We start from the raw sequence: 23,381 nt of genomic DNA, 5'->3' as shown, positions 1-23,381 counted from the left end.
TTCAATTCCTCATATTTATAAAGAGAATATAAAAAACTTTGCATTAAACTTTTCACTTAGATACCAAATTAATATTAAAATGTCAAAATTTAACATTATGAAAATAGTTACATAAAACAAGGAATAAACTTCTTTAAAAACTTGTCTCGCAAACTAAAAATCATCAATGTCTTAACCAACCACCTTAATTAATTGTTCCTTTCTAGCATAATCTTTGAATATTTGATTTTAAAATTAAATAATGATTTTTTATTATAATATTTTATGTGAATGTATATCTCGTCACCATGCTGTATATAATTTGTGTGCTTTTATTTATTTTAAAACATTTATATTGTGATTTAGTTAACATATTGACGCTGAAAAGGCTATTTACTTTAAGCGACATCGTAGTTTTAATAACGACAGAACTAATTATATTAAACGAAATATGATTTACCCCGTCCATAGATGATGTTCTGAATGGAGGTAAATTTTTTTTTTTTTTAATTTTTAAATGGCTCTCCTGTAAAGTTTGCAAAATGCCACTGAAAGTAATTTTCAATTTCAAAAGCCTTTCCAGCGTCGATAAAATCCCACACCAAGCACAACAGGTTGTTTCTCTTTTGGAATGGAATTTTCTATAAAACTTTTTGCATTTCTTATGTAGAATTTTGTATCTACTAATTAAATACTAATAAAAAAATATATATACAGGGTAAACTTATTTTTAAAACGTCAATTCAGTACAATTTTAACCATAATTCGCTTCACACCAAAACAACGCGCCGAAATAGTGATGCTGTACATTAAAAATATCCGTTCAGTTGTGTTAACTCAACGTGCATATCGTCAAAAACATCATGGCAAACAAGCACCGTCTGACAACACTATTCGTCATTTGGTGTCAAATTTTCTTGAGCACGGGACAATGGGAAATCGTCCACATGCCGTTCATCAACGCTCAAGTTGTTCCATAAACTAGTTGAAGCGGTAAGAGAGAGTGTTGTCGAGAAAATTTCCTGGACGTGCGATGTCAAAAAAAGGTGACATTGACTGGCCACCCAGATCACCAGATTTGACCCTTCCAGACTTCTTTTTGTGCGGTTATTTGAAAAACAAAGTGTACCCCAGCAAGCCTCGGACCATTGACGAGCTCGAGGCAAACATATGTGCCGAAATTATCGCTATTCCGCCCAAGATGCTTGAAAAAGTGAGGAAAAAGGGGACATTTTGCTTTGGCCAATAAAGGCGGCTACTTGATTGATGCTGTATTAAAAAACTAGTTCAAATAAATTGTAAAGGGCAAATTAAATAAAAAATAGCTCATAAATATAGAAATCAGATGTTTTTTTTTGGAATCATATATTTACATGCCGACATAAAATATGGCGCACCCTATTCATGAAAAAAAATTGTATTTAGGTTTTAAACTGTTTAAACAAGTTGATAAAATTACGTATTTAGGTATACCTATTGATAATAATCTAAACTTTTAGGTTCTTAATATGTGCTGTTTGTCCCATAGGGCAGCGGGCAGCGGTGGCGGAGGCTAAGAAATTGAGCAGTGGGTCAAATTTGTCAGTTAGATATCCATTCAATAATGATATTAAGGACACTTACAAAATGTTCCAAAAAATTACAGGATGTTTCAAACGGACCATATTTTACTGGAAAATGAAATTCTTACTCTGTGCTACAATATATATTTCTAAAAGCAAGGTCAGGCTCCGGTCTAGATTTCTGGACATTGGTTTTCCACGAGGAATATCCTTATTTAAAAATATGTGCTGAACAATTGCACTCGTGTTTTGGTTTAGCATATTTATGTGAAACGGCATTTTCACACTTAAAACAAATGAAAAATAAGCACTGTTCTCGCATGACAGACGCCCATACGTTGGATTCTTTAAGGTTGGAAATATCCAACTACAATCCTGACTTTGCTACCCTAGCGATAGATGCTCAAACTAAGTTGTTATCCAGAATTATTTTGCCAAATCTATGGTAAAGTTTATTAAAAAACTCGGATCGGTAGATTTTGGACAGTGAAAAGTAGATCTCGGTTCTGATCAAGTCCGCCACCCCTGCCATAGGGCACGAAAGTCTCGTTTTCAAGTAATTCAAAACATGCACATCTCAAACCTTTGATGACATTTTATCCAATATTGCACGGAAAAAATATTAAAACCGTTATCATTGTAAATTTTTGCTTATTTAAAAAAACAAAATAAAAGTGTTAAAAGATCATATTATCAATGAATAATAAAGTTATGGATAAATTTACAATGATAAAGTTAGTCTGTTTGATCACCTCAAAGAAACCATTCTAGTTATGTACAGGGGTAATCCGCAATACATTTCTTCCTCGCAATCCTTTTCCAAAGAGTACAGGGAGCGCCCGCTTAAGGGAATCGTGCGAGGACTATTCCTATCCAAGTTCAATACAAAGTATCCTGTCTCATGCCTTCGGAGGACATTACTCTCGTTGTAGAACTGCCGGTCAGTGTGCTGGAACAATATTTATTTTTATTTATATTAATTTAAGTTCTCGTAGATAACACAGGGAATTCTATGCGCCATTGGGTGCTGACAGGGGATAGAAGGAAAAAGGGTAAACACATAAGTAAACCAAAAGAGACGAAAATATGGTATTAGTATTTGAAAGAAAAATATCAAGGAAGGTATTTGGTGCTGCTGAGGAGACAGTTTAATCATGAATTAGAGGCACCGTATGGCGAACCCAACATTGCACAATTCATCAAAATTAGAAGATTACAATCTTTGGTCCATGTGCACAGAATGAATGATAAACCTACCCCAAAAAATTTTTTTATACCACTCCCGAAGGCAGACGAAGCAGAGGAAGACCAAAATTAAGATGGCTGGATAATGTGGAAAGTGACATTAGAGCGATTGGCCTGGCGAACTGGAGAAGAGCCGCGGGTGCAGGGACGAATGGGGACAAATTCTGGAGGAGGCCAGGGCCCACAACGGGCTGTAGCGCTACTGATGATGATTTAGGAAAATATTACTCCGAGTGATAGTTTACCATGATCCAATATCGTTGTGGAGTATGAACATTAACTTCTTCCTTATAGGGTTGTCCGATCCGAGTATATAGAGCCAGAGGTAGCATTATGAGTAGAAGGCCTGCTAGGATTCCCAATGCTTTACCAGGTTTTCTTACCAAACTCATAAGGGGAATCTAGAAATAAAAATATGTGCAAGTTTTAACCCCTTAACGGTCCTTGGTAATACGTTTTACCATTTGCTATAAGGATCATCATTCATATAAAAAGTATGGAAAAATAATATTTATTGCTAATTCTTACAGACACTCTTTGGTATATGGGATTTCAACTTTTTGAATTTCCCAGCAGTCGGTTCATAAAAATTTACAAAGAAAATAAAGTTCATAAATGAACATTCAAAAGTGGTGATTACGTTATGCCAGTGTGCATCTATTCGATCATCGTGACAAGTTTTTGACAGCTTGTGTTGAAGACTGTATTTTTGTGTTTTAATCAAAGAAAAAAAATTCAAGTACGGTCAAACTTGGTTATTACGAGGGAGATGGGACAGACTGAATTTGCTTGTTATACGCATTACTCGTTATACGCATTACTCGTTATACGCATTATTCGTTATACCAGAAAAGGTTTTTTTTATCCAATCTTCATTGCATATTGTCACTGAGTAAACAGATAAATATACATATAGTTCATACAGATAATTTAAAAAATAAAAATATTAAGGAATATTATAATGAATGCTTACAAACATACTACATACTAACAATGTTTGAGTATGTCCAAATGCTTGCAGAATTTTGCTTGGCTAGATTTCCTCCCTAGAGAGTTATTCATATTTAAATTTATTTCAACAGAGAGGAAAAATTTTTTGAGAAGGGAATGGACGTCTAGGCATTTACAGGGCTTATGATCTGTCTCAAACCAGCCCACTTAAACCAGCTATTGACAGGTCATAAGCCCTGTAGATGCCTAAACTTCTATATTACCTCCTCTTAAATGTTCTTCATCTCTGTTGTAATATGTTATTGTTTTGAGTATGTCCAAATGCTTGCAGCTCTTTTACTTCACAAAATTGCCCTTAACCATTTGTTTTTCCCTCAATTATGATTAATGTACATGCTTTAGTTCATAAGATTATTTTTATTTTCTACTTAAGTACCTTAAATTATATAATTAGATAAGGACATTCAATCCATCTAATCTCACGTTTGTTTAAAAATGCCCTAACAAGGCAAAATAATTGTCACGAAATTTTTGTTTTTATTTTGAAGTCCATTGTAATTTATTATATAAATAAAAGACGAGTGATACTTTAATCCACAAATTTAGAAAATCCAGTGACCGGTTTCATCGCTTTTGCGACATCTTCGAGACTGGTATCTTTATTAAGGAGTTCAATGTATTTATACAAGACAGAGGTAAGGATAGATAATTCAAAATTATATGAAAGTAAATTAAAAAAAGGTATTTTTATCTTAAGGATCATTATCAATTTTTTTTCGGGTTAACTATTAGTTGATATAATGCTATTTTAATGAGTTTAAGTATTTAATTTATTAAGTATTTTTTATATTTGTAAAAATAAAATAAAGTGTTCAGTAGACTTAAATCAGTGTTTGATTTCTAATATTATAAGTTTAAATATGGAGTTCTACAAAATAAACTCCAAATCAATTATATATAATATATAGATACTTATAAACACCAATCGCTTATTCATACTTAAAGGTGCATAATGCCCACATTTTTACTCCAATCACAGCATATCGGCGGTAATCAAACCCAGGACCTCAAACGTAGGCAAACGCCCTAACCATTACACTTTTTACTAAGGAAGCCATCAAGTCGAAAGCACTCATCCAGGGTCCTGGCTCTATTCGACACACGGAACTGTATTGTTTACTAAGCACGAATGGGATCTTACTCACAATAAAATTGACAGTGTAGATGGAGGCGACTGCGGATATAACGCCAATGTACAAATCTGCATTGACAGCTCCCGAGCGGCCCATGCTCGGCACAAAGAACAACACGTACAGAAGAATCACTATGTATATCTGGTACATTGCGGCGGGAACGTGCACCGCCAAGTATACCCACACCCATGTGTGAACTAAAACAAGAAAAAAAAACCAAAATTACTCACGTTTGACTCAGTTATGTATTTAAAAAAAAGAAATGTTTCAACCACTATTGAAACTTACAATTCGATTCAATGAGGAACTTCACCCCTACGGGAAATTGGATGCAAAAAATATTTTCTTGCGCGCGGTAAAAATTGGAGCATTAAATTGTACTGGAAAAATTTCTTGAAAATGTACGAAAAAATTATAATAAATATTTTACTAAAAATGCACTACTTTTTTTAAAAAAATATTTTTTTTATTTAATTTTTTTTGTTTTTTTACAATAAACATAATAATAAAACAGAGTATAAAAAAATAAAGCATAATTACATAACAATGAAATACATTTATTTATTGTGGATAACTTATATAGCGCCATTTTCGTAATAAAATACCTCAAGGTAATAGTAAACAAAAAAATCCCACAAAGGCATGGCCTGTTCGTGGGTATACAAGAAAATGGTAATGAATTTTTGCTCCTATAGTAAATAATGGACAGTTATAATATTTTTGTATAACATAAGAAAGACAAAAATATAATATTCTGCAAAAGATAATATGGTATTTTTTTATGGTATTTATAGTGCTTAAAAAAGGAAATAAAAAATATTTTTAAAAAAACACAAAAATATTCCTTATTATTAAAGGGCAACAAAAATGAATGACGTCACTGGTTCATATAAACCATCCAATGTTATTATACGAGCTTTGAAGGATATCCGGTTTGGTCACCGTAGATGAACCAATCAGAAGAACGTCAAGAACGCGGAGTTATTCCAGAAATACAAAACTTTAAAAATCATAGCGCTGATAATATGATGTATAAAAATTGGCTTAGTTTAATATTCTATTAACAAATAAAAAAAGATAAAAAAGACACTGAACTTCCTCATTATTTAAAATAACATATACATTACAAACTAAAATTCAAGACGTTAATTCTATTACAAAAAAGAAAAAAATACATGAAAGAGACTCATGTTAAAGTAGTAGGAGAATCCTGCTCCATAAAACCCCTTCGAATACATGGAACAGATCAACATCCAGAGCGATGTTGTTCAGCATAGCGGTAGCCCTTCTAACAGGCATAACCGTCAGCAGGTTGGTCCTGTATATCGGAATATGAAACAATCTATGCTGACGCTGTCTTAGGTAATTATTAGGAACATACAGTCTCAATCTCAGGATTATCGACAATACCGCGCAACAATCGATAAAAATGTGTAGTCAAATACACATTCCTTCTAGTCTCTAAACTGTTGTAGCCGAGCATACCCTGGAGAAACTCGGTCAGGTAGAGCCGAAGATAATACCCGCACTCTCTCATGTAGAGATATCTCCGAAACTACTTTTGGGTTTTCTCTATCATAAGAGAGTACTTCGGTTCATGTAGCCCCTAAATCATCAGCGTACTTCACCCAAGGAGTTGTTAAGGGTTCTTTGTGCGCGGGCATCTTAAAAAACCCTGGTAGTATGCAGAACGAATCCTAACATCTTTAATGCTTTACCACTGATTGTCTCTATGTGATCATGAAATGTCAGGGAGCTCACAAATTTAACGCCCAGATCTTTAACATTCAATGTTCGTAGCAGATTCTGGTCATCCATTTTGTAGCGAAAAAATAGGGTTTTTTGGGCCCTAGTGACGGACGTGACCGAACACTTGGAAACATTAAAACCTAAGTTTGTTTCGCCTTCATAGTTTAATATATAATACCATCATGTCAACCGATTTAAGTGCTAAATTTGTTGCAAAACACTCGCAATTTATGAAAAATAAACATGGATTGGTTTGATAGAACTGCTTCCACAGAACACGTAAGACCTCAATTTGCGCATGTGCGGACTTGTGAATAGGGAAATAACACATTTTTTTTACAATTTTAAATTATTAAAGGTCTATGAAATACTGTCGACATTTTTTTGTTGTATTTTATTTAACCTTATTTAAAACCAATTTCCGCCGGGTAAGACTAATGTCTTTGTTCATGTGGAATACAGTTCTATGTGTGGAATGGAGTCGAAACCCTGGATGAGTGTTTTCGACTCAATGACTACTTTAAGGTAAATAGCCTGAAAAAATAAAACATACGTCTTCTCATGCACGCACAATGATTATTCCGACTGTTGACATGTCTATCTTTAAGTATTTGTTGGATTCGTCGGCCTAATTTGTAAAACTCGTAAATCCCAAACTTACTTTTATCAAAATTTAGGGAAGTTTTTTTAATTTCTTTTCTAAAATAACGCGCACATTCACAGTTATTCTCATTTTCTGCATCTATCAACGCTCGAATCGTAAATCTTTTTAGTAGATTTTTTTCAGTGTTTCATTTTGTCAATGCTAGTCTCAGCCTTGCATACTGCGTAGATCAATGAATAAAATATGATGTTTACCTGTTTGATGGAGAGGTGTGGAGTGAATTATTAGGTTAGCAATGGCCGCAAAGAGAACTAGAAGCATCGGAACAACTGGAGACCTGAGTCCCATAATGGTTAGTATTACAAGTAGTATCGTCCAGGGTATTTGAGCGGCCACTAAATTCAACTGGGCTATCTTGGAGAGTGATAAACCACGCTAAAAGAGAAATATATCATGTAATTATCATTTGAACCAAGCTGTTATTTAGTTGTGTTAGTGCCGCAGTCTCAAAAATTAAAGAAGCGAGATTTAAACTCCGCTTCATCACAAATTGATTCCCGTTTACTAAGAGAAGCGCTATTTACTTTTTAATGAAATAGGTGCTTTCTTGTGGTCCTTTATAATGCAGCTATGTTACCAATGCTAATTATATCACTAGGTCAAGAATTATTGTATTGGGTGTTAACATGTGGCCGTTTTTTTCTGTTTTACTAAATATTGTTTTTGCTTTTACGTTACAAATATTATTTTATTCCGTTACAAGCCTTCGAAATGGAATGTCAAGTAGACAAAAGTGAGCATTTTGTTCGCGTTCAATCGAGGAAGTAAATCTGCCAAAGCGGCTTGCGAAATTTGCACAGTGTATGGCGAAGATGCTATGAATGAAAGAACAGATCGTCAATGGTTTTTGCATTTCAATGACGGTAATTTCGACCTGAAAGACATGGAGCATTCTGGACGACCAGTGGACTTCAATAAGGACCGCTTAAACCATATTATTTATGAAGATCCCCTTCAAACCTCCGTAGAATTGGCTGAGTAGATGAATTGTAGTCACATGACTGTATTATCCTAAATCGTTAACGTTTGCAAATATCGCGAGATATTACAATTTCATTAGGGATTTTTACAGCTATTACACAACAGCAAATATAAATATGTTCACAAAACTAGAGCCACTGTAATTCTAATAATTCATAATACAAAAGGGGAGACATTACATAATTTTGTGTGTGTGCGAAGTTTGTGTTCATGCATGTGTATGTGCATATGTAAAAGGATGTGTATGTGTGAAGGTTGCTTAAGTAAAAAATAATGTTTGTACATTTAAAGGGAAGATGACATAGCAAAAGGCTTGGAAAGAAGTTTGATTGATTAAAAAATGTTAATGCAATTAAAATCATTTTTATAAATGTTTTTAGGTGAACAGTGTTTTGATACTTTGTTTATGTTTAAAACATATAATGCTGGCTATATTGGAAAGACCAATGTAACTAAATACTTGGGACTATTTATTGACTCTAAACTTTCATGAAGCTACCAATTTGAGCATGTAAAATCAAAAATAGCACCCGTAACTGGCGTATTGCATAGACTTCGAGGCTTGCTTCCTCATTCCGTTTTGTTTTCCGTCTACTACGCTATGATTCATTCCCACCTATCTTATATATCATGTATATGGGGTTTTGCCAGCAAAAATCAGATCTCGGAAATACAAGTTCTTCAGAACAGAGCTCTAAGAAACATTCTTGGACTTAAATGGGATAGTCACGTCAAAGACATGTCAATGATATCTACCAACAAACAGAGATACTTCCTTTCAAGGTAATGCCACTGCATGACATAACCAATACTATTTTAAATGTCATAAACTTTTCTGCTCACTCAAATTTGAAATACACATTTGGTCATGATATTCACAAATACAATATGCGTTACTCAGGGAATCTTCATGTGTCTAAGTTTCACTCAACAAAGTTCGGCAGTAGGTCTTTGGAAAATATTGGATTTTCCGAATATAATAAACTGCCCGATGAGCTAAAACACCAAAAATTTAATAAAAAATCCAGAAGTGTCGCAATTAAAAAATATTTCTTAAATCTTTTTGATAGTGATAATTATTAATGTAATTTATATAGATGGTGTTTTATGTTTCTTAAACAATAATGTTTTCTTTCTATTTCTGATATTATGTATTGTCAAAAAATGTTTTTTCTTATGTACGGTCCCAAATGAGTTTCTTTAATAACCCCTGGGAGTAAAATATGTACTTTTTGTATTATATGTTTTATTAATAATAATAATAATATGGTAAATTAAAAAACCTTATTATGAAAAACAGTTTTTTATTGTTAATGGTAAACTGGTATATATTGAATGAATAAAGTGCAAGAAGTCCCATATAATATGGTAGGTAACTACAAAAGTGCTCATAATAAAAGCAGTATGTATGGCTATATGTGTATGCCGGTACAAAATGAATATCCACATGCATATTATATGTACGGAGATACTTAATTGTATTAAAAGATCTCCTAACTATACAACCAATAAACGTTTTCAGCTCTAATCTTGTAGTCGATTTTGAAAAAATACTCTAGAATTACTCAACATTTCGCATCTAATTTAATATTTACAACGAAATCTAATTGAAAAATGATGTTATACAGCAAATACCTTCTTATCTCTCCACCTGTCGACCAGTAATGGTACAGCCGCGAAGCCAATCAGACAGGGGCACCAGAAAAGTGGAAACAGTAACCAGACGTTTGTAAACCAGGGCATGGCTAGAGGAGACACACGGTCTATAGTCAAACCAACTATGCTAGAAGCTAATATTCCCACAAGCATACCCACAACTCTGGCAACAGTTGCATATGCTAATTCGATCCAGGCCGAACCTAAAACATTAACACTTTTTTAAAGTACAATAAAAAAATAAAGAAGTACAAGATCATTTAAATTTTTGCCTTGATTCAAATTCAAATATAGAATCAGATAAATGTAAATGTCCGATTATAGATGTTGTAAATAATCATAATGATTCTAAATTTAGCTGGGGTGTGTTCATATTGATGGAATTTGCGACAGATTAAGGTACTGGCTTAAAGTTATTTATGAAATCAAAAGCATACTACCTTTCAAAACGTTAAGATACATATATACCTCGTTCATTGAATCGATTATATTTTACGAAGTGCGGGGGTCTCACCTTCCAGTCTCAAAAATAACACATTGCAGTTTTGTTTGAATATATAAAAAATATATAAAAAAATTACTTGGTAAAAAAAATCATTGGTAATTTTTAACCCCCAATCAATAATCCCCAATCATGACAGTTCTTAAAATTTTTCTGCCGTAAATTTAGTATAGTATTGTACAATAATTATATTTTAATGAAATTTATTTTTTTCCATACATTTTTCATTTCCTCACTTGAAAGTTTTCCTCAGTTTTACACTTTTTCTGTTGCTCCCTTGAAAAACGTAAAACGGGTTTTTGACTGTACTTCTAAAAATTGTAATTCTATAACATCCGTCATAAATTCAATAGATTTACCTCGAGAAAGGTGGCGAATAAACACCACAACACTGAGAGTTGACAATAGAGATACTGTCAGATTTACTAAAGTTCCAACTCTCATAGAATACCGAACAAAGAACCAGCCCAGAAAGTCAAAGTATACGGCAGTTCCCTCTGAATGAGCCTAAAAAATATTTCATAGTTAATGTAAATAGTAAAGTTGGTCTTGCGTCAATGTTTTTATTTTTAGAATCGTCATAGTTTTTTTAAACCCAAAACAAACGCAAAACCTCTATACGTGTCGCAATGCGACTGATTTTAATGCAATAATATGCATAAAACAATTTATCTGAATTTCAATAAAAAAATTACAATGATTCTTAATTTATTATAAAAATAAAAGACGAGTGATACATTCATCCACAAATTTGGAATATCCAGTGACCGGTTTCATCGCTTTCGCGACATCTTCGAGACGACCAGTCTGGTCAACCGGTCACTGGATATTCCATATTTAAGGATTACAGTATCATTCGTCTTTTATTTTTATAATAAATTACAATGAACTTCCATCAAGAATTTTCAATTACAAACTTAAATGATTCTTAAATTACAGTGATTTTGAATTTTTAGTCAAATTATTTTTCTGAAAATTAAGTAACTTGGTTAATATTTTTGTACTTTATAACACTTAAGATACATTTTTCAAATAAGCCCGTTGTAGGCGATTTTTAAAAGTGAAATAAACTCATCGCATTTACATTTTACACTAATAAATCAAAAATCTTTTTTTTCGGTTCTTTACGTCGAAACACCCATGTTAATTTAAAATATCTAGTTAGTAGACTCATAGAGTAAAAGCATTGACTATTTTGTGAGCTGGTTCACTTCAACTGAAATGAGCTCAAATAATATGTTAACCATCATTAAAAATCGAATGTATTTTTTTTATAAAATTCAATTTCACGGGCAGAGAGATTACATGCAATATGTTCATCAGTCAAAGATAAGCGAAAAAAAAGTGCTATGAAAATACTCTGGCAATGAATTTAAATAATCTTCTAGAATGAATACAAATAATTAATACTTTCATATTTTCTAATTCAGGGGCATTGCCCAGAGCCCTGAGGAGTGCCAGGATATTATCTCCTAAGTGTTGATGACATCCCGCAGCAATATATATCTCCTTGTCGAATTTTGTATGGTAACCGTAACCATTACGAATATACGCTATATCCAAACCTAAAAATAAACAATTGAAATAAAATAAAATTAAAAACAGCCAAAAGAAATCATCCAAAATGTGTTACTCTGATTTTTAGTTTTTTTTTGGATTAATTGTGATTTTAAAAAACCCTTTGGTGTTATATAAACATATACCTCAAGTCATGTTATGTCTCATCTGGTGAGTGTAGTTATCATGCGGTTCATAAAGTTGATTTTGAATTTGTCTCCAGTATAATTTTTCAAGTAGTCTGGTAGGTCAATATAGTGTTAAGGTCCATTGTATAGTATTTTTTACCGTTCTGCATTTGTCCTTACTTTTTTGATGTGTTGGAGTTGTCTGGTATTATATTTGCGTATGTCAGCATTTTTCATTACCGTTTTGTCATCTTCTTGTGCTGATTCATCACCCGCCATCTACCGCAGTCAGGCTTCCTGACGTAAAACAGGAGGTAGCCCTCCCAGGCAAAGCGAAAGGCAAAGCCGGAAGGTAGGAGCCACTGCGAGTCAACCTTAATACCACTAATAAGCGCTTTCCACTTGATTCAAATGGTGTAGAGGCAAAAGCAGTGGCCAGGTGCAGAACAGGACAGTATAGAGGCTCACAGAGCGAAGATAAATAAAAGGAGGGAGCCTGTACAACCCCCCACTCCCGGCTCTACCTTGATCGCTGAGTCCGTAAAAGGCAGAGATTAGCGTCTGGATGGGCCATTTTGCACAATTTATTATCCTGAACCAGAATTCCGAATGAGTGCTTCCGACAGGATAATTTATTATTATGGTTACTCTCAGGATTGAGTGGAGATAGGTCCACCTCGCAGTGTAATGGTTAGTGCATTTGCCTACCCGAATTCGATTAATGACAAGGCAGACATGAAATATTTGTTTAAAAAGTCGTTTTACACAAATATATTTATTATCCCTGGAGTAAAGCGGAATATTGATCACCTTACCTTCATGTAAAAGACGATCGTCAAATACGCTGCATTTGATAATTAGATGCAACAATGAAGTGTTCAATTTAGATGAATTAATTTACGCAGAAAAGGTAAAGATGATATTTAAGATGAAAAGAATAAAATAAAGACAAATATAAGATTTAATTTTAACTACAATATACATAAAATAAATACAAGAGAGTCAAATAATTTAACGTTCAAACAACCTAGGACTAACAGAAAAAGAAACAGTTTTGTGTATACAGAAATAAACTTCTACAATTCACTTTTTAATGAACTAAAAATACACAAAACATATACATACTTAAAAAGACGAGTGATATGTGATGTTTTATTATTGACTTTTTATTAAAACTATTGTGTCATAATATATTATATGCCCCCATACCAGCACTTTTGCTGATTGGGAATATTTCGTACAAATACATAAAATATGTAATGTAATGTAATATGTAAAGTTAAAAACTATGTATTTTGTCATAAATAAATAAATAAATAAAAAAGTGCTATATGCATAATTAGATGCAGAAAAGGGCATGATAATAATGATATTGCATTAAAGTAGTATTATTAATAAAGTGTTGGAAAAATACCTGGCAGATTTCCAAACTCTTTGAATATTCTTAAGTCTGTATCGGACGGTAGCAGGCCCCCTTGGAACATCTCCTCGCCCATAACTTGACCATGGGGGTATGGAACATTGTCAGCATAGTACTGAAATGAAGAGAGAATATTATTTTGAGGCGTTGCCTAGTATGTGAAATAATTCAATCGGATGAAGCTATTCGCAAAAATAAAGGTTACAATATTTGTGTTTGTCCAAATGTTAGTAGAAAAAAGACTGGATTTCACCCCCTCGGGAGTCATTAAGATTAACAAATTACAACAGGAGATTAATTACATGGAGAATACCTTAAATAAGGGAATATGGAAGTCTAGGCATTTATAGGACTTATGACCTGTCATTGGCTGGTTTAAGTGGTCACTTTACACACTGTGTATTTGGACAAACTCAAATATTGTAATGAAACCAACTGGTCCAAGAAGAAGTTTAAAAATTTGAAAAATTGTTTTCAGGCGTTGCCTAGTATGTGAAATAATTCAGTCAGATGAATCTCTTCACAATAATAAAGGTTTCAGCTCTTTAACTTCACTAAAATCAACAAATGGAAGAATTTAAGAAATAGGGATGTTCAAACATAGGCAAAACAGTGAATGTTACACAGTGTGTAAAGTGGCCACTTAAACCAGCCAGTGACAGGTCGTAAGCCCTGTAAATACCTAGACTTCCATGTTCCCTTATTTAAGGTATTCTCTATTTCTGTTGTAATTTGTTAAAATAAAGGTTTATGCTCTTTAACTTATTTTTTAAAATAATAAAAAAATAAGTAAATAAAAGAAAATCAGTAAACAATTGACATCATAGGTAATTTCGGTACCTAAATATTAGAAAGCAGTTGAGCCTGTCTATGTGGTGTGACTCAACGTTAATAGGCCGCTGTGCATAATTTATTATAAAGTAATTGAGGATCGTTTTTTCAAAATACAATATTTAATTGTATTCCCAATTCCAATAATTTATATGGGGTGCTAATGAAATACAAAAGAAAATTTTAAACTATATTTAAATTATAAATAATACTACCTTCAGGCTAAGTTGTAAGGTGTAATTTTTAAAAACAAAGATTGTTTACGCGATTTGACGCTAATCACAAAAAACCCTCTCCAAAAAATTACGTTTCAAGGGAATGTCGAGTTTTGAAAAAATGGTCCTCAATTATGATAAATACACAATATTTGAATTCCAATTAAAATTACTTCATGAAGATCAACAGATGGAAAAACTTGAAAAAAGTTGGATGCAAAAACATGAATACTAAACATTGCATAATGAGATAATTTAAATCAGCCAACGACAATGGACAAGTCTTATCTCAAAGTTCACATCTCTGGTGAGAGAACTGCATGGTTTCATACTTACACCGACAAGCCAAGCATTCTTAGGTCCTGACTGGAAGAGGATCGGCCTTCCTCCAATACCAGCGGAATCTAGATTGATAACAAGTCGAGCTGTGGGAGCCCATTTGTGACTCAGAAATAGATGGGAACCCTGTAAAAGTAACACATGCCATCTAATTATCAGTATCATCATTCTATTTTACCTACATTTAAAGGTGTTTCTGCGTATTTTACTAAATGCATAAGTGTACTGTTATGTCCGTGTCAGTGCAAATGAATAATACAGTTCTGTGTGTGATTTTCTGTTAGCTTATTCTGTCAAAGGTGTGGGGACGGTCACGTGTTGTGACAATAAGTTGTATTCATTATCAGGGTCACCGGCTTGTGGGACCCGTACCTTGTGGAGTTACCAGCATGTGGTGTCTACTGTTTCATAGTGTTACCATATGTTTTGTAGGTACATATATACACACTCTCGTGTGGATGCGTTTGGTCCGCTCTACAGACTTAATATGATGAAAGAAGTCTATCAAAGACTCTTATCGGGAACTAGCGCGTATCCCATCTTTTTATGTATTTCAGAAAGTTGCTCAATAAATCGTCAGTGAAAAAAAAGACGGTACTTAGGTGAGTTAACGCACAAATTATTTACAATATAAATATGTATATTTGATGAATAAACCTTATATTTACACGAAATTTAAATATGCAAATTTTGGCTACGATTGTGAGAATAAAAGCTTCAAGACGAGGATCATAGATCTTGAGGAGTTGTGACGAGATATGAAGGAAAAAGAGGAAGAGTGACTAGTGCGTAGCTTTTATATAGTCTAGCCTATGTCACTGAACCTCAGGGCTGCCAACCTTGCAAGTCTCTTGTCCTTGGTCGGTACCTACTGTGAGGCACCACATTGGTATTAGGGAGAAATTACGAAGTATTTGTTAGCAAAGAGACACAGACTGAAGTCATTTGAACCTTTGGTTTGGCCAAATATGACAGGGAGATGGTAATATAACTGAGCTCTGTTTAAGAACGTTACATTAAATTGATAAGTGCAACTGCAACGCGGATTATGGTGTTCTTTTGTGATAAAAAGTAGCCTGTATCGATTACCAGTCCTCAAACTATCGCTATGCAAAAACAACGACACTCCATTATTTTATGGTGATTCATCATCATCATCGTTCCCTTTCCGCACCTAATAGTGCATAGGGCACTGCATTGGTACACCAATCGCAGCGTATCTTGATCATTTTTGTCACATAAAGGCAAGATGATCAGTCTTACGCTTCAGGTACCAGTCCAAGGACTATGAAATATTCTGGTGAGAAAACACCCATTTAAATAAATTTTCGACAACCATGTCGAGAATCGAACCTGAGACCTCTTTCATGGTAGGCAAACGCGCAGACCAATACACCACGAGGCTGACTGTATGCTGATTTAGCATCGTTATTCTGTTTTAATTCGTTTTTCCACTAAGAATTTCCTCGAGATGTTTTTTAAGAATGAACATTTTTTTATTTAGGTTTTAGACCAGAGCGTTCTTTACAATTTTATATGGATTGATCAGGTGGTTGATTGTATATGTAACATTATATGCTCACGCATGAGAGGTTCCGGGTTTGATTTCCGGAGGGAACACAAAAAGTAAATGTGTAATTCACAATTGTCTTCCGGGCCTGTTGTGGTGCAAAAAATAAAAATATCTAACATTAGTGATGATAATTTTTTCTTACATGGAGAACGGTTTCTTCTGCGCCATTGAATAAGAAGATGACATTATGCTTTAGCCGAAAATTTGCCTTGCTCAGTACTCGTATTAGCTCCAGCATCACAGCGCAGCTGAGAGCATCATCGGAGGCTCCTGAAATGTTAACAGATGTATATAATCAACTTATTATGAAAATACTAATTAATTACTTATTACATTTCTTAAAATTTTTGGTGTTTTCTACATTTAATTATGTGCAGATATGAATTCAACCATATATTTTATACATAGTTTTTATTCAATAATCTTGATTTTTTCTGCCTAGAAATTAAAAAGAATAATAATTAAATTAATTAATTAAAGTCTTCAATTGACTAATTTTACTTTCAAAATTCCACACATAAGTCTGATTGCTGCATTAATTACAAATTGCAGGGCAATCGTTTTTTTTTACATAATTTTAATTGTACATTGGCGGGCTTATTGCCAAATGGCAATTTCTTCCAACCAACCAATAAAATAAAAGTTTTATTTTTATAATTCAAGTTAAAACATATTCAATAGAAAATAAAGATAAAAAATGGTTAAGATATTTTTTTTGAAATATATATATTTGTATTTAAATTACCTTAAATAAATACTATTACTCAATGGGGAAAAGGAAAAAAGAGGAAATGAGGAGAGATTAAGGAAGAGAAAGGAGATGTTTCTTCAGACGGGATTTAAACAGAGATACTGTAGCAACATCTTTGATGGTGGATGGGAGATGATTCCACAGTCGAGCCGCATGGACACTACATGAGTTAGAGAAGAAAGAGGAATTGTGGATAGGTATTAAGAGAGTGCCTTGAGAATTAGAACGAAGAGGTAAACCATGAACTGATGAGCGTTGAAATTTTTCAGTCAAATTTTTTGGTATACATAAGGTATATAGGAGCATTTGAACTATGAAGTACATTTAACAGAAGTGAGAGGGAGTGATAGTCTCTCCGCTGTCTAATTTTGAGCCATTTCAGTTGTCTACGATAATCAGAAATGTGGTCATATTTCCTAAGACCATATATTTACTAATAGTAATCTACTCACCATCACTTGTAGGAACTGAATCATAGTGACAGTTTAGTAAGATACTGTGCTGTTTGTCTGATCCTTCTATCATTGCCACAACATTCTGGATATTTTCATAGACATTGGTAAATGGCGGACGAAATGTCAATGTATAGGCGCCACTACCTGTTTGTACCTGAGAATGCAAAGGTAATGGTTATTAAAATGCTTTAAAGAGAGAGGTTAAATCAATGCTGAAATATTCTCCAAGTTTTTATGAACTCACTAGAATATGATTAGTATTGTGGCAAATGAAATATTGTCATTTCAGCAGTGTTAAGTCAAGTGTAAAATCCAGATAAACCAGTTTGTAAACTTATAATTTTTGTTCTGGTAAAATTTCTAATACTGCAGAGCCAATTCTACCATATAAAACAACAAAATAAACATATTTTGATCTCATTCAATTAAATTTATTTATTTTAAAATAACACATACATAACAAACTAAAATTCAAGACGTACATATTATAAAAAGTATTTATAAAAAATACGTAAATCTAGACAGTTATAATTTCTAGCTGATAAACTTTTGTCAGCTGGGTTAAATGTAAAGCAAAGATGTACAAATCCATATTGAACGCTTCGAAACTTTTGTTAAAAGAATATAATATACATATATGCCTTAAATACATAATAAATATAATAAAATCTTATAAAGCTTACAAACAAAAACACTTCATAAATAGAAACACTTTTTTATCTATTCCGCCTGATCCGCTCATCAATCCGTGCGCAACGCACCTCCATTATTCATTTCTTAATAGAGATTTTATATTGGGAGTGCTTACTAATTGTCCTTATGGACAATGGAAGTAGGTTGTACACTTTACCCACCGCATGACAATTATATTATTTATTAAACTTCCGCTGTCTTTGTTCATTATGCATTATCTTTAGACATAAAGGTTTTGAAATTACCTCGTATAATAGAGATTGTGCACTGTGCGCATTTTTCTGCGCTAGCTTCAATTCATCGGTTATTATGGCCGGAGCCAATATTCTATTCTCCCGAGTACCAACAATTCTAGGGCCTAATCCGGTGATTCGTTGGAGGGAGTTCTTAGATCTTTCTTCACTAAATAGACTTGTATTTGAAAGCTAAAAACATAAAAAACAGTGATATTACAGGGATAGAATAAAAGTAATATGATCATTAGCTTTGATGAGGTCGTTTGATTTTTTTCACATGTTTTTATTCCACCACCATCATAGTTTTCATACTTCCACATCTCCAAATGAAGCATATGTGGATCATTTTTATTAGCAGGAAGATAAGGTGCACCAAACCGGAGTCATAGATATCATGGATCTTATTTTGATTCAATTTTTATTTTATTTATTTTTTACACCCATAATGCTTTTTACTTACATAAGGGTTATATAAAACACGAGTATATAAACAACATAAAATTTTAAAAAAAAAAAGATAAACAGATAAAATACACACATGTTATTTTATTTTTATTTTATTAACATAAACGACAAATCTGCCTTTTACAAAAATTTATAATACTAACATATTTGGCTTAATATTTTTTTTTTTTAAAAACATAAATTTTCTAATACCCAAGATTTATTAAAAAAAATTAAACCTTAAAATTATACAAGATTTATATTAAAAAAATAACCTAAAAATTATACAGCATATTCAGTAGAAAGTTTAAATAATTCAAGAATAAATTTAAAAAACAAAATTAAATAATAAAACATTCTACAGTAATACAACAAGAAAATCATAAGTACTGTTTCATACAGCTGGGCAAAGTGAACAAAAAACTGTGTATATTATGAAATGCATGAATAAATAAATATAATTACAATTCACCATCTTCAAAGTTCAAAAGGTTTGTTCTATGGGAACAATACCCTACACTAAATATATCAGATACGTGGGAATAACTATTGCCGAGTTCATGAAGTCTGTTTAATACGGCATTACAAGTATACACTGTCCGTGAATTGTTGCTACAAAACGGTGGCACCTGTCTAGTCATTCTTCCAGGCACCCTGAAGTTGATGAGAGATAATAGTTCAGGGCAATCCCATATTGAATTTACAATTTTGATACAATGTTATGTAAAGAAATACAGTTTAAAGCAGCTAAGTACATAATATTATAATAAAATATAAACATAATATTATTATCTATTTGATAGGGAGCATATACATTGATTTGAAAACTTACAAGGCTCACATTAAAGACATCGATGTTGTTAGCGTATAGGTTTGCAAGTACATGCATCCGTACTACTGGTGAATTCGCTCTGTAATTGGTTGATGATGGACCGCAGTAGAATAGTGTATTACATCAGATAACTCGACCGGCACTCGCACACCAATAAAATTTATGAGTTGGCAACAATCGAACAATGATGTTATTATTTTTAATAAAAAAAGCAAGTCATTAATTTTTGTCCATTTTCAAATGTTTGCATATTCAAATAATCATTTGAGTAGAGGCAAAATTAAAATGGCAGCGGGCAGGAACATTATTTCATTTATTTATTTATTATTTACATACATTTTAGTTATTTTTAAAACATTTTTAATTTTTTTTTTTTACAGGACTCACCAAGCCAATGAATATGGCTTGTCGGTAAAGATCCTTTACAATGTATAATATGATAGTCCTACATAGCTGTATAATAATAATTACTACTAACTTAAATATAAGGAGCGAAAAAAGTTCATGTAATTTATGCTTTCAAAAAAATATTTAGAAAGATGTAAAAAAAAGCAAAAAATAAGTGAATGATAACGCAATTTTAAGACAAAAAATAAATAAATACATTATGATATGGATATATTTAATATAACACTTATGAATTTTAAAAGGCAGTGTATCAATTTATTATCTTCACATTGAAATACCTAAATAATAATATGTTAATTTATATTGTGTATCTTTTATTAACTTATATATGTATTCTTAATCATAATTATTCTAACTTCTTCTAATTTTAAGATTCTATTAATATTATTATTTGGTTATTCTCAACTTTAATGTGTTATATTTATATTTAGTACGAAAGATTTTCTCATGGTTATTGCTATTTTTATTTAGAAATGTTATGTTTCTTTTTAACTTTTTGTATTATATGTTTACTAAATTGTTTAGTTTTAATTATTCTATTATTTCATACACTACATGATTATTGTGCACTGCTGTGATTATTTCTGTAAATTATTTTTTGTTTTTGTAAAAGGTTCTTTGAACCGTTGATGTATAAATAAATAAATAAAACTGATGGGAAAAAATATACTGCTGTCCTCTCTACTACAGTATAAGTATGTACTATATGTATACTCATATATTTTTTACTAATATGTAAGGTGGTTTTTAATATATTTCTTTTTCTTAATTCATTTTTATGTTTTGCTACTTTTGTGTAAAATGCATGTATGTCTTTATATTTATATGTGTAAAACATGTAAAAACCTACAAGGCGTTTAAATAAATAAATTAAGTAATTAAAAATTGAAAAAACCTCTGAACTTTTTCATTGTATTCTTCATTACCAAAACCAAACCGAAAATTTGGAACGCTTCTGTTCAGAAATGCGGTCACAGAAATAAAAATTACACAAAAATAAAAATAAAGTTTTTTACCGCTTCTTGCTCTGTGACTGCGACTGGAAGATGGTGATCAATAATATGGATAATGTATAAAGTAATGGCCCCCAAAATTATGACAATGAACGGCCATTTTGTGGACACAGAGTGGATACTGTAGCGAACTCTCGTCTCAGATCTGGTGTTTGTCTCTATGTCGTGGGTTATCGAAATACCCAGAGCAGACATTTCTGAAAATAAAATTCAACAGCAATAAAGGAATGTTTTAGAAAATTAGATTGCATACGTAAGTGTAATACCAAAAAATCTTGTTATTTTTAGTAGGTAAAGAAATGTCTATGTTAACTTGGGTCATTTTACACAAAAAATCGCAACCGTAGTTCAAATATGGAACACTGCAAAAATGGATTGAGGGTAAGCTATTGTCCTGTGAAGATAGCCTGCTCGTCAATCTCTAGGACAATGCTTGGTCCATTGTCATGTTTTCCAAATAACTGTTCATACTAGAACAATATGTCTGAAGCTGGGACAAGATGGGAATTGTCCCGTCGTGTGAACTACTCTAAAAGAAACACTTAGGAAAATAGTATATATTTGGATTTCTTTAACGGGTAAATAAATCTATTTTATTTTATTTATCCAAATCCTTTTGTTTCCTAATTACCAGCCTCACTAGGTAGCCCTGTATCGAGGCAGGAATTGCTCTTTTTTCAGTTGAGTCCTTTTGTAACTTTAAAAAACTATGTTTTAAAAAAATGTTTGTCAGTAATTATAATCGGTGGTGTAATTTGTGACAAATAAATAAATAATTTAGAAACTTTATAACCTTTAAAAAGTCTTTACGGGGTAGCTACAGATAATTTTCGTACTTGGGTGCATTATTAAAATTAATTTAATCAAAAAATATTTCACCGTATTCGACTTCGAACTGTGCAAAATGCAATGAAAGTTTTTGAGGTTAAGTCACAATAACTTTTGCCGATTTAGTGGAATTCAAAACGTAAATTAAATATCTCTTTTAAATAAATATTAACACATACACAATTATATTATTTATATAAGTATGGCATTTTTTATTGTTTAATTGATGTTATTAAATCATATTATTATTTACAATATTTACTCACCAACAAATGTCAATATGTCACACAAAATACACAAATGTTAGCTGTCAAATATTGAAATTTTTTATTGTGACAAAAAAGTAGTGCGATGGGTAGGTACTTACTTATTTAATTAAGAGAAGTGTTTTTTTGCACACTATAGATATTTTGACATCTCTCTACCGTTTTGCTTTTTTGATAAATTGTTTCTTATGGGAGCTAAAACTGTCCAAAACCCAAAAAAGCGTATAGTTTTATTTTCCGTCCTAGGATGTACGGTACAAAAATACCATAAATAATTTTGAAAAACGGTGAAGATACTTACCGACACAAAAAAATAAATTATATACTCTTAAAAAAAAAACTACAACAAAATCGGTTCAGTTTTGGGGTACCTACGGAAAACAAAACAACCAAAAGTTTATTTTAGTTACACAAAAACAGTTTGACGTGCAGTTGTCTTTTTCGCACAGTATCATTTGCGAGTCATTTGCGAGATAGTGACATAAAAATAATGTTTTAATACCGATTCATCAAAATTTCAAAACACCGCACATCCTCTAAAGGAAAATAAATTAAATGTTTAATTGCAATTAAATGGGTACTATGCGTAGGTATTTATTATTTAATTAGTACTGAGGGAGTTATTTTTTTATTTAAACCCAGTAACTTAGCACTTAAGCTAAATCTTGATAATATATTTAGAGTATTATTGATAACTATTTACGTAATTCATAATAAATTATTGCATGATATGATACCAAGCTTACATGAAAAGGTAAATAAATAATAACCCGTAATCATAGAATTAAGAATCGTAAAATATATAATTAAATCTATCTATCTATTTATATATATAAAAGGCAATGTTAGAATGGTTGTCCTCAATGTACTGAATAACTACATGACCGATTTACGTGCGGTTTTCAGATAA

General features: G+C 32.2%; 1 protein-coding gene across 3 annotated transcripts in view; it reads right to left on the bottom strand.

The window, feature by feature from the left end:
* The window catches only part of LOC148284431 (endoplasmic reticulum metallopeptidase 1-like), a 29,043-nt gene extending 6,347 nt beyond the window's left edge, over positions 1-22,696 (bottom strand). The window contains exons 1-14 of one of the 3 annotated variants that reach the window (XM_088240122.1): positions 22,573-22,696; positions 21,381-21,574; positions 18,690-18,869; positions 17,749-17,905; positions 16,688-16,815; positions 14,970-15,098; positions 13,582-13,702; positions 11,893-12,047; positions 10,842-10,989; positions 9,960-10,183; positions 7,538-7,718; positions 4,943-5,127; positions 3,032-3,187; positions 2,294-2,490 (exon numbers count right to left, since the gene is read on the bottom strand). In XM_088240122.1, coding sequence (XP_088096248.1) covers positions 2,294-2,490; positions 3,032-3,187; positions 4,943-5,127; positions 7,538-7,718; positions 9,960-10,183; positions 10,842-10,989; positions 11,893-12,047; positions 13,582-13,702; positions 14,970-15,098; positions 16,688-16,815; positions 17,749-17,905; positions 18,690-18,869; positions 21,381-21,572 — 2,153 coding nt within the window. In that variant the 5' untranslated portion in view covers positions 21,573-21,574; positions 22,573-22,696. Of the gene's footprint in view, positions 1-2,293; positions 2,491-3,031; positions 3,188-4,942; positions 5,128-7,537; positions 7,719-9,959; positions 10,184-10,841; positions 10,990-11,892; positions 12,048-13,581; positions 13,703-14,969; positions 15,099-16,687; positions 16,816-17,748; positions 17,906-18,689; positions 18,870-21,380; positions 21,575-22,471; positions 22,520-22,572 lie in introns of those variants that run through there. The other 2 variants (XM_088240116.1, XM_088240129.1) reach the window with 2 other exon arrangements.
* Between the last annotated feature and the right edge of the window lie 685 nt (positions 22,697-23,381).

Source organism: Micrasema longulum, unplaced genomic scaffold (genome assembly GCF_059751315.1).
Source record: "Micrasema longulum isolate JH-2025_06_02 unplaced genomic scaffold, ASM5975131v1 h1tg000120l, whole genome shotgun sequence".
In the NCBI taxonomy this organism is placed as follows: Eukaryota; Metazoa; Arthropoda; class Insecta; order Trichoptera; family Brachycentridae; genus Micrasema; species Micrasema longulum.
Note: the sequence above shows the minus strand (reverse complement) of the source record. Positions and strands in the feature narration are given on the sequence as shown.